This window comes from Astatotilapia calliptera, chromosome 18, assembly GCF_900246225.1.
Source record: "Astatotilapia calliptera chromosome 18, fAstCal1.2, whole genome shotgun sequence".
Taxonomy (NCBI): Eukaryota; Metazoa; Chordata; class Actinopteri; order Cichliformes; family Cichlidae; genus Astatotilapia; species Astatotilapia calliptera.
In genome coordinates, this window is record NC_039319.1 from 22,454,680 (window position 1) to 22,467,157 (window position 12,478).

The 12,478-nt window shown below is 39.2% G+C and overlaps 1 protein-coding gene across 1 annotated transcript; it reads right to left on the bottom strand.

The window, feature by feature from the left end:
- Positions 1–5,975: 5,975 nt before the first annotated feature.
- On the bottom strand, positions 5,976–10,808 carry metap1d (methionyl aminopeptidase type 1D (mitochondrial)). The gene is made up of 10 exons (XM_026149483.1): positions 10,729–10,808; positions 9,610–9,767; positions 8,907–9,056; positions 8,679–8,827; positions 8,485–8,527; positions 8,213–8,376; positions 8,032–8,129; positions 7,758–7,805; positions 7,594–7,672; positions 5,976–7,301 (listed from the first exon to the last, which is right to left on the bottom strand). Exons 1-10 carry the CDS (start codon positions 10,766–10,768, stop codon positions 7,211–7,213), a joined length of 1,020 nt encoding a protein of 339 aa, XP_026005268.1. The 5' UTR covers positions 10,769–10,808; the 3' UTR covers positions 5,976–7,210.
- Between the last annotated feature and the right edge of the window lie 1,670 nt (positions 10,809–12,478).

The window sequence follows — 12,478 nt, forward strand, 5'->3', positions numbered from 1 at the left end:
ACTGTGGATCAGATGGTATCACCCTGGGGCCTGTGTCCTCTGTAATGAATCATTAGATGAGTCAAAAGGAGCCAGAGACTGCAGCGGGCACAGACCCACACATTAGTAGACTCTGTCACCAGATGATTTTCAAGGCATTCCATGAGACGGTGACCCAAAGCTTGTCCTCGCAACGCAGCATATCCGCAGACAACGACGGCTTTGTCTGCTGAAAGAGGGCAGACGGGGAGGGAGAGGGAGAAAGAAACTGCCCAAATACTGTACTATAAAAGGCACAAATAATGGAGGAATGGAGTGCAGAAAGGAGAAAGGGCAGAAGAAGAATGTGATTCCTGTACAGTTACATTGTTTATTTAAGTCTTTGTTAATGGGAAAAATTGATTGATGATCGGATCGTTCAACATTATAAAGCCTAATTTTGGGGGGGTTTAGTAAACATAAGGTGCACTTTTTTGATGTTCCAATGTTAGAGGAGACTACGGTAATTCAATCAACGTTTAAAAACATTCTTTTTCTCTCAGTCAGTCACATGTTTGGCAGCTGATAATATTATCACGTCAAAATCTCATTCTTAATCTAGTGGAATCTTTAAATCATGTGGCCAACCGCCTTCCAACTTTATATATGTGTCTTTGTCTTGGTACAGTAGAGCTTTTAAGGTGAGCATGCCAACTGGGCAACCGTCAGCAATTTATGACTGCAGATGGTCGGATACAACAGTCAGCCTTATCACTGATAAGGGCGGGAGTGTGTGGAGCCAAGCAGCGTCAGTTAGCTTAGTTCACCCTTGCCTTGAACCTTCAGGTTTAAAGTGTGTTTGTGTTTATATGTGGCAGTTCTCATTACTTCTCGTGTTTTTATGTTTTCATTCCACTTCTGTTCTCCTTCGGTCTTACTTTGCAATTGCTGAAAATTCATAAAGACTTTATTATAATTTTTCTTTACTTCACATATTTCACTACATGCTGTTTCTTTTTCTCCTTTACTTTCCTACAGTCACTGGTCTCTCCACTGGGTACACCCGTTCAGCTCTTTAATACAATTATCTAATCAGCCAATCACAGTAACTAATGCAACTCCTGCTGCAGTTCAAACCAAGAGTCAGAATGAAGAAGAAAGGTGATTTAAGCGACTTTGAATGTGTCTTGATTGTCGGAGTCAGACAAGCTAGTCTGTGTAATTCAGATCTACTTTCCTGCACAACAATCTGTAGAGTTTACAGAGAATGGTACAAAAAAAAGGAGTCCAGTGAGCAGCAGTTCTCTGGGTGAAAACCTTTGTTGATACCAGAGGTCAGAGTAAAATGCCCTGAGTGCTTTTAACCTATAGAAAGACATAACCAAGGTGGAGCAGGAGATTCTCACCATGGATGTGCAGCTGACAATCTGCAGCCACTGTGTGATGCTATCGTGTCAGTATGGACAAAGTCTCTGGGGATTGTATCCAGCATCCTGTTGAATCTGTGCCATGCAGAATTAATGCAGTCCTGACAACAAAAGCAGTCCAATGCGGTACCAGCAAGATGTGCCTAATGAAGTGGCCGGTGTGTAGCTCACACATTTCGTCTATTGTAACATTTGTGCATAAATCTTGTGACAAACTGTCCTGACAGTAGAGAGGCACAAGTCCTGTACAATCTCACCAGTGCATCCATCTTCAAATGATGAATTAATTTAACATCTTTGAAATTCAGTTTATTTGCTGCTAACATTAAACAGTCAGTGATTTTCTTCCTCAACAATTACAATAATGTGGATATTTTCTATAAAAACAATTCATATGCTCACACACATAGCATATTTTCTTAATGATCTACACCCACAATTAAGATCTTAGTCATGTGTACGGGACAGCATGTTCGGTGTTACAACAGGAAAACCCTTCCCCCGGGTGCCAGAGGAGAAAAATGGCAGTGATAGCAAACTTCTGGCACACGCAAGTCCAAATGCAGCACCTGAACTTGTCCAAGCCACACCCCAAACTTCTTAAGCTGCACCTGTGGGTGTAGCACACTGAACTAAGAGCGATGAGTGTTGTAGAAACATGTAGCCTAGGGATACTGAGAAACGCACACACATCGGTTTCACAATCACACCAACCCGCAGATCTTTCATAACTGCAGCACACCGACTCTCTGTACTTTCACTGAGTGCATAAGGCTGTAAATATCCTTAACCTGCTTAATGCAAGCAGGAAAATGATATTGTAAGTGCAAATGAATAATCTGCATTCTAACTGGCCTCTTTTATTCATAGCATTGATCAAATTTCTTAGCATATCTTATGAGATGAAGACACACTCACAGTATAGGTTGTAACAGATCCTTGATCTCTCTCAATGAGTGTATTGATTACAGTCAATAAGAAGTAATTGTTGTAAGTGCAGTTGCAACGTGCTAGCGGCCTCACCTTTGTGCATTTTTCTCCCAAATAAGCAACACATCATGTCCCAGTCCTGCAGGGGATGTAATGTAATATGGCTGTAGCTGTGCATTGATGAGTCCAGGTGTGCTTCAAAAATGTTGGGCAACCTGAGTGGGTCAGTTTTCTGGTTAAGACAGAACACCTTCATTTAAATACCATCTGTAGATTGAAGTAAATGAAAATGTGGGTAATTTGGTTAGTGGATTTTTTTCTTCCATGAGTTATAAAGAAATGGGAAGCTTGCTCTCCTTTCAAGCCTTTCCATCCTTACCCAAATTTGTCCACACCTCCCAGTGAGGCCCATGCACTCACAGCTGAAAGGCCATTGCTTTAAGCTCTATAACCGGTTTCTCTGAGCATTGTGAGGCATTGTGAGAGAGCATTGTGCAGGGCATTGAGCTCCCAGTGTGTTTTGGGGAATAATGCCTATGTGGGAGTGTGCATCTGAGAAGACAACAGACACAGACAGAGGCCATTTATCAAAGACCTTTTGGAGCCGCCTCAGGCGATACATACCATCTACACACAGACACATAACACTGCACTCTTGCTCTTATTTTGACAGCATGCTTTGGATGTTTAGACACAGGAAGGACAACGAGACACACAGAAGCCACGCAGATCAAGCCCAAATCAAGCCACTTAACTGTGGCTCAAGAGCACAAAATCGGTTCTTTCATATATTTTTTTTCTACTCTGTTGAAAAGCCAGAAAGAATTCCTCACAATGAAACAGTGCAGAGGTCATAAGAGAAAGCTTTCCACCTTAAATCAATCAATTGGAAACCCTCCCTGTGTCAGTCTGGCAACTCCAGTTTACTTTCATGCATATTAGCTATAACGTGTGACACACATACTCTATAGAGACAATTTTATAATAATTAATGTAGTTTGTCCTTGGTGATTTTTAAATACATATACAAAAATAAGGAATTAAGTCTCTTTTCAGGACAATAGATAAAATTTATAGTGTTTTCCAGACTTCTTGAAGGACATTCAAAGCTTTTCTTTGGATGTTGATGACTTTTCTGTCAAGATAATCACACACTGCTTTAATAATGTTAAGGTCCAGTGCCTAGTGTTCCATGGTAAAGATATATCCACTTCCAGACATGCATACATGCATTCCCAGTGTAGATTACACATACCTGTGCTTTTCTCCTTCTAACTTAACACTGGCTTCTTGACCTCCTTTTATTGAAACCACTCCTGATGAGGCTTTAGTGAACAGTAGGTTTTTTCCCTGCAGATACAATTTCACATTTGTTCTTTGCTATGTTGTCTGTTATTTGTAGATGCAACTCAGATTCATCCCTTGAGTTAGTTGTCTATGCTTGAGTTATGCAAAAGGGCAGCAATAGGTCAGTAAACAAATAAAATCAAAACTTGAAAATCTTCAAAAAGTCTGGAGAACTGCTTCTCAAGATCAAGTCTGGCTCCTTTGAAGCAAATATAAAGAAATGAGGGCTGGCTGAAGACTTTTGCACAGTAGTTTAGGTAACATATGTGGATGAATTTTAGCTCAAGGGGTGACAGTCTCATTTTTATGTTTGCTAGGTCACTTTCATTATACTGAAGTATTCCAGCAGCTGTAGGAGGAACTGCCTTTGGTACATCTGTAATTTTGGGATCTAACTGTGATCCAACTAGTAAGTTTGACTTTACTAGGACTGTAGTTTTTGACCAAATACCTACAATCTTAGGGACAGACTGGGCTTGTGTACTCCCAATAGCCAAACGTTAGCATGCTAACAAATGGAAATAATAAACATTGCCAATAAATACCTGCTGGAAAATTCCCAGCTAAACCACATTAAAATAATTTAAAGTTGTTTTTTCCTCATTGCAACCTCAATCGGAAGAAGCTGAGTTTATTCCATCGATGTCATCATGTAGTTACATGTCCTGTACAGTGAATGTTCACGTAACGAGCAACAAACTCAGCTCTTTTTGTTTTGCCTTTAGGTGTTCTGACTAAGTCCCTACTGAGACTTAGTCAGAAAGATTCAATAAACGCCATCTGTGCTTGAGTGAGTGAGACGGATCTGCCTCCACAAGTCTGAAAATGATAGATCATTGTGTTAACATCATAAATTCAGAGGGCACCAAGGAAACCAAGAATTCCTGTGGTGATCCTCACAGGTACATGTGATATATCGCAGGCTGGCTGTCTCGCACAGACACACACACACACACATACATTAACGCTGGTATGCACAGACAGAATGTGAGAAAGTCTGAGAAACATAACACGTTAATCTACTTCCACAGTTATGACAGAACAACTTTGTGCAATAGGCGGTAAATATCATGATGTAGAATAAGCAATGCAGATGTCATATGAGCATCAGATGTGCCTTTAACTTCAGCATTAGTGTGTCTGCAGGAAAAAAGCACATCTAATTGCACAGTGCAGACCCAGCACACGAAATGTCAGAATTCAACAACCACCCATCCAGAAACCAAGACTGTACGTACTCTTGGAGAAGGTGCTGACCAAATTAAACATTAACTGAAGCTCAAAAACAGACAGTTTAAAACTAAACAAAAGTGCCGGTTAAGATTCAGGCTTCTCACTACAAACATGTATTTTCAGTTTTAAACATATTTGATACTTTGGCTTTAAATCCCAGAAATGGGAAGTGTTGCAACAGGTCTTGTCAAATACTTTAATTACAGAAAATACTTTCTGCATGCATAACTCACATGCTACACACCAAATCTAGTTGAGACAAGATTAATGTTGCTTTATTGCACAAAAAACAGTCTTTCCCCACATAGACAGATAACAAACTTTGGCATCCTATTGACAAAAGTCCACCTCTTGCATTATAAGAACTATAATCATATCAAGAGTTTCACAAACGGTCACATGATGATGTGGCAAAAAGCAAACAAGCATTGCCACACAAATACATGTACACAGTTTACTTGCACTTGTAAGTAAAGTACAGATTTCACATCTTTAACAATAAAAAGTGTTTTGATTTTGTTTTTTTAAATAGTCAATGTTCCATTTGAAATGTAAAAGCAAGCAGGGATTTATTAGGAAAACTGCAGTTCACATAAGGAGATCAGGAATGAGTCCCAACTTGCAGGAAAAGAATGTGAAGAACAGAGTATTCGGATCCAGAGACCAACACCTCTGCCTGCCACTCCCTGTTCCTCCCTAAAACCTCTCCTCTTACTCACCTCTGCTTGCACTTGTATCTGATCCTTGCCCCATGTCCCCTTTGCCTTCTAAGATTGTTTTCAGATTTGTGTCATGCTTTATAATAAATGAATCACTAAGAATTGTTTACCTCACTCTTGAACTGATTCACAGGCAGCTCACACACACACACAGCTCAACACACCCTGCCCTAAAATCAAATGAATTGTTAGGAAGAAAAAAAAAAGCTACAGTAAACAGAACATCGCTTCACTTCTTTGAAAGCTTTCTTTGCCATGTTACATGTGATTTTTTTCTTTATTTTAAAACATATATCATAAAAATGATCATGATATAATCTCGTTATCATGTGTCACGCATCAATTAAAATGACATGAATCATTTCCTGGTTGGACATGTGCAGACTACAGCTTTATTTGATTAATCCTTCCTGCCTCACCCACAGGTGGCACTGGTATGGGCACACAGATACGCATACACATCATACACTGGCAGGAAGTGAAAACACCCTCTGGCAGGCTTAAATCCAGTAACTCTTCCCTTTTTTTCCTCCCCGAAGCATCATCAGTTCAACACGCCGCCTCAATTACAGCAGCATTATGAGGTTTTACATTTTCAACAACGCATAATGTTCAAACACTCAAACATATGAGAAGACAGCTCTGTAATGTTGCTCTGCTAAATCGACCTAGGGAGACAGAAGATGCAGACAGTGATGAGGAATTTGAAATGTCGAACAAAAGGATTTTGTTATGCCTGGAATTTAAAGCCTCGAGCACAATTTTTTAACCTCTTGTTTGTCCAAATTCTCTCACTCACCGCGTAAGTTGTTGAAGTGTGCAGTGAGTGAATCTGTTATATTTAGTGAACAAAGATGTTAAGAGTTTATGACCATATAACAAAAATATTTGTGTGTCAAGTGAAGTAAACCTCTGGCCCTGTGAATAGATGTGCCAAACTGATCTGACACATGAGAAACCTATGCAGATAATACAACGTCTGATGGTGTGTGCTGCCATCTGCTGGCCATACTCCACAGAACGTCAGCCATCAACAAGCTCACTAAACCTTATCTAACTGATGTATGTCATTCATGTGTTTCAAAAGTCTCACTAAATTGTCGGAAATGACTCTAATACAGAATTAAAAGGAATTTTGACACCTAATCACAATAAAAGGCTTTGAAACTGCATTTTGAGTACAATGAGAGATCTTTTACAGAAAATATACAAAGAAGCTGAAATGTGGGGTTTGTGACATCATTAAGTCTGTGGAAAGTCTTCTTGAGAGAACAGATACAGGTGTTGTAATGAGGACTGCATCATGCTCAAGTTTAACCATGTTAAAAAGAAAAATAGATCAATGTTGTGATCCTGCAAACCAACAAGGTTTTAATTAAATACCTTAAAAATCCTCACTCATACACAAAACCGAGCTTCAATAAGATCCACTCCAATGCCATCTTAAATATATCGATACGTGTAGTTCTTTATATTTACTAGAGCCCTTTTTTTTACTTGACAAATAGAAACTGTGTAGATTAAAATATGTTCCGTTATTTCTTCCATTTGTCATCCCAAAAGGTAGTGTAGATTTTCAGCTGAGGCTAGGGCTCATCAGTTTGATGCACTGCTCTCTTCTGGCAGTTTGGTGAGAATATCCACACCGTCCGCTGTGATAACCACTGTGTGCTCAAACTGAGCTGACCTGCAGGACAAAACAAACATGTAAGATCTTAAAAGAAGAGATCAACATTTAGAGGAATAGCTTTGATGTTTTTGGGTGCAGCTTATGGAAATAGCAGACAATTATTTTAGTTTAGTGTAAAGATTGGAAAAGGTCTGGCTCTCCAGAGTTTAAAAATAGCAATACCAGCATCTAAATTTCTTGAATTAAAGTGCTAAATAAATAAATCTGCACAGAAATCAGAATGACTGAAACCTGAAAGTCGGGAAATAGCATGTCATTTAAAAAAGGCCTTCATTTGTGCACCGTGTACCTTTTATCATCTACAGAAACTGCAGTCCACTTGTCCTTCAAGATTCTGAACTCTGCAGACCCCTCCATCAGGATAGGCTCTACAGATTAACAGATATTAGTAACCCTACACTCATAAACAGCATCATCTTAATGTGCACACAGAGACTGTAAAGTGTAACTTACCTATCGTGAAAGCCATCCCTTCATCCATGGTCATGTCATTGTCGTTAGCTAAAATAAAGGAGAAGAATAGTGGCGGCAAAGAAAAAGCATCAGGCTGAGAAGAGAAGACGTTTTAAGTTAAGGTCATTTAGTGAATCAAATTAGGGGAAACAACACAGGCAAACATCAAATAAAAAGTGAATTTGGATAAAACCAAAAGCGTGTTTTTGAATGAAGCCCACTATCTTATGACCTCACAGAGACATTTAACATTTGACTACAGACCCAAACTCACCGTGGTGCCAAATCTCAGGATGGCAATGAAAATGGGAGCCTATTCCATGCCCAATGAAATACGGACACACTTGGAAGTCACTGGCATGGGCTATTTCACTGTAAACAGTACAAAAAAATATATGAAGAAAGAAAGAAAAGTAGTACTGTATGTGATATGCAGTTGACGAGAATGTGTGTACCTGATAGTATTTCCAATAACACAAAGCTGTGCACCTGGTTTGCAGGCATTGATGGCTTCATCTCTGCAACGCCTGGCGGTTTCCACCAGTCGCCTCCCAACCTCGTCAACCTGACCAATCAAGAAGGTTTCTGAGGTGTCACCATGGTAACCATCCAAATACACCTATCAGGAAGAGGCAGTGATAACTGATTAGATTACTGCCGGCCTGACTGATCACATGCACTATGGTATGTGAGTTTCTCTGGGTGATTACGAAAGGAGTGAACTTACAGTTACATCAATGTTGATGATATCTCCATCTTCAAGTGGCCGACTACAGGACATGTTAACAATAAAATCTTATTCAAAAGTGTAATACTGAAAGAATTATATTACCACCATTCATTTAAATGTTGGGTTTTTTACTAAATGTTAGAGAATAAAAAGAAGGAAAGTATTCTAAAGGAAATGAAACACCCATTTACCTGTCAGGTATGCCATGACAGACCACGTTGTTCACAGATGTACAGACTGATTTGGGGAAACCCCCGTATCTGAGAGGGGACGGGTAGGCATTGTGCTTGATTGTCTCTTTGTGCACGATGAAGTCTATTTCTTCTGTTGTCATACCAACCTGAAAGGCACAAGCTATTATCTTTGTGTTGTTTTCGACGGCATGAGAACAAAAACAGGACATGCAGTAATATGCTTACTTTCAGACTGCGCCCAGCTAGGAGCAGCACATGTCTGGCCAGCTGACATGCTCTAGTCAGGCCTTCGATCTGCTCTTTGTCTTTGATTTCTATGTAGTCTGGCCATTCTGGGACAAGTCCAGTCTGCACATAGTTAGGCTGCACAATATGCTACAGGAAGGGAGCAGAGGCAGGACAGGATGTTAAGGATGAGTCTGTTTTGTAAGTTCAATATAAAAGTTTACAAAAAAAAGAAGTTATTTCTTCTTATTATTATTATTTGTTATTGGAGTCCAAACCAAAAGAAATGATGAAACTCCTCAAATGACAGATGTTAAGAGTGTTTCTCATTCTGAGTTCGTACAATTCTCTTAATTCATTTTTACTGCACCTCTTGTACATTTTATCCAATATGTGTTTAATCCTAACTGAAAAACTCCAGTAGAATAATATAAAAAGCTCTCATAAGTTAGTAAGAGTTGACATACTTCACCATGAAAATAAAACTTATATTAACCTAACTAAACTAGTCCCAAGATCCCTCCTCTCCACTGATGACCCTTAACCTACCTATATGCATATGTTAAACATTTCAGCTTTTACCTACAGTCTATTGCAACTGCTGATATTAAAAACACTCCTCTCAGTATGTTGAGCAGAATCATAAGACGTTCAGTTGTTGATTCAGCTAATAAGGGGGTCATTTTAGGCAGGGTACTTGTACCTTGGGTACTGCATAGGCAGGCCTGACAGTAGCTGGACAAACTACATTGTGAGAACGTTTCCACTTCCTCCAGAAGAAACGTCGATGCTGCTGACACAGCAAGGCTGTGGGGGGACTACAGCTGCCCACACAAGCTCTGCGCAGAAAACTGGCCACTCCTAGAGAAAAGAAGAGTAACGCAATGATGAAGAGAGCCCTCTTAATTGAAAAAGGGTTCATTCAGTGCTAAGAAGTTTAGACTTTCAGCACATTTTCTTTAGTCTCCTCTTCAGCAATTATTAGAAACAATGTTTCTTTTATACTGCATCAGGCATGCAAAAAACCACTGATTTTTAGAGTGGTTCTCAAACTTTCCCTGGCATGCAGACAACCCCAAAAACATCCCAAACAAAACAAAAGCATCCATTATGAATTTTATGAAGGAGGTCAGCATCATTTTGGATGTTCGGATGCGAGCTGAACTTTGGTTACCTATGTGAACATTATGGATATACAGTGTTCAAGCACTGTGGTCCTGGTCTTGTCAGAAAAACAAAGCTTTTCCAGCCTTCTGTGTAGAAAAGATTTGGAGGCCACAAATAATGAGTGGCCACTTTAATAGGTACACCTGTGCTATCTCATGTATACCAACTGAGCCGATTTAGCCTAAATAAGGATACGTTCATTGTTGTTTGTATTTTCAGTTCGCAGTTATGTTAAGTGTCTTATATGCTTATTTTACACTGGGCTTAATTCTACTGAGGGTTGTTTCAATAAAATCACCTTAAACAACGAATGGATAAAGCCATGTTTGAGATGCTGCACGTTGCGTGGGCTTTGCGCCCACAATCCAAAGACGTGCGGGTTAAACAGTAAATCTAATTTGGTTCTAGATGGTCGTAAACGTGTCACTGTTTTTTGGTTCTCTCTGGCGGTCTGGAAATTTAGCAGCCTCTTAGAATTAATGTTATTCTCAGGCACTCAGATTAAAGTCTTCATTATTTAAGTGAAGTGGAACAAATGAAACTCGTTAACTTGTTTAAAGCGGTCTTCATATACTGAACTCGCTGATGCTGAATGAATGAATAGTGTGTGTGTGCGTATTCTGGAAAATGAGTGAGAAAGGCTTCAGCGCTGTACCTGACGATATTGCAAGTCCTGCTGAACAGCGCGCCGCCATGCTGTCCTTGCAGAGGTCACGTGGTTAAGGAATCACGTGGTGCTCGGCTGCCGTTTGTAAGCAAACATTTTTATTTATTTATAGCACCCGCTATGAAAAGTATTTCCCAAGTGCTGAGCAAGGGGCTGTTAATAGAATTTTTCAAATATATTCTGGATACTCACATGATTTTACTGCACGCAGAAACAAAATTATTTCACTAAAAACAAATTTACCAGGGTCAAAATTATTAGCTGATTTTAGAAAACAACAAATGGAAAATCCATAAATATGCAGTTGTTTCATATTAATAGTAAAATCTCTTAACTCCTAATTACTAGTAAATTACAGTAGCCTGTGAATCTGGCACCTCCCCTGTAATGTCACTAGAAGGTCAACCTCCAGAACTGTTCTCTCTGTCTGCTAGACTCTTTGATATTTACTATTGTTTAGTTTCACAGCGTCTCTTTTCCTTCCAGTGAGTTTCCTGTCTGGATTCAGTTTTCCTTTCCCAGTGGATTTTTGTATTCTTTAGATTTGCATCAGACAAAATAAAGTGTCACCTTTTGTTATTCAGTTTGTCTCAAAGTCTTTGTTCTTGTCCTCTTTGTATAATTCTTGATGGTTGTTTTTACTTCATTTTAAGACCTGCTAAGGTATTTAAATTATAACTTTAAAGATCATTTTTAAAAAGTACAATTAACAATGGACACTGCTAAAAACAAGAACTGAAACCAGAAAACTTAATGTGAAATCTAATTTTTAATAACAAAAATATTATTAAAAAAACAAATGGAAATCCATAAATATGCAGTTGTTTAATCTTAATAGTAAAATCTTTTCACTCCTTTATTGTTAGTAAATTACAGTAGCCTGTGAATCTGGCACCTCCTCTATAATGTCACTAGAGGGCGCTCTGATTGTCTGTAGAGCGGATTGACCAGCGCGATGTTGGAGATTGCAGAAATTGCTGTTGGAAATCTATACCTGATGGTGCTGCTGTGATTAAATATTTTTGTCCTTCAAATAAATGTAGGTAAATATGGAAAATAAAGACTGAGTCTATGACCTCATGTCCTGCAGGTAGGACAGTACTTCTTTTTTGGATGGATGGATGTGGATGGATGGATGTATAACACATGTATAAGTTGGAAGAAAAGAGTGAAATGACAAAAACGGCTGTGTAAAATAGAAATACACAAACATGTCTGGAAGCATCTCCACACCTCACTGTCACACATGTGGTTTTACTGGTAAAGTAGTAAACCCAGCAGGAAATTAGAGTATCACGTGTAAAAGGTCAAATCCGTTCATATGCTCATTTAAGCTGATGTGGTTCAAACACTGAAGTCTGTGTTTGTCTATGTAATCCTGCGATTGGAAAACAACTTGTGTGATTCCATTGCTTTTTATTTTATTGAAGGTAAGGTTAAAAGTCTCAGGACTTACTGTTTAGTTTACTTTGAGACTCGAAAATGCACACAGTGCACTTAGCAAAAAAGAAAAGAAGGTGTAGACAGAGCTTCTCCACATTGTAAAGAAACCATATGAAGAAGGAATATGATAGCGTGCCGAGAGAGGAACTATGGTATTGTATGAGGAAGGCAGGAGTGGCAAAGAAGTATGTGAGGGTGGTGCAGGACATGTATGACAAAAAGACACAGGTGAGGTGTGCGGTAGGGGTGACAGATGTGTTGGACAGATGGGTTCAAGCTGGGGTTGGTATTAATT

What these genes read in the sequence shown, in the direction of transcription:
- metap1d (XM_026149483.1), bottom strand. Translation starts at nt 10,768, where the DNA reads ATGGCGGCGCGCTGTTCAGCAGGACTTGCAATATCGTCAG. An exon ending in AGGACTTGCAATATCGTCAG is followed by an intron (nt 9,768 to 10,728) that starts GTACAGCGCTGA and finishes TCTTTTCTCTAG; the next exon opens with GAGTGGCCAGTTTTCTGCGC. An exon ending in GTTATTGGAAATACTATCAG is followed by an intron (nt 8,130 to 8,212) that starts GTACACACATTC and finishes TACTGTTTACAG; the next exon opens with TGAAATAGCCCATGCCAGTG.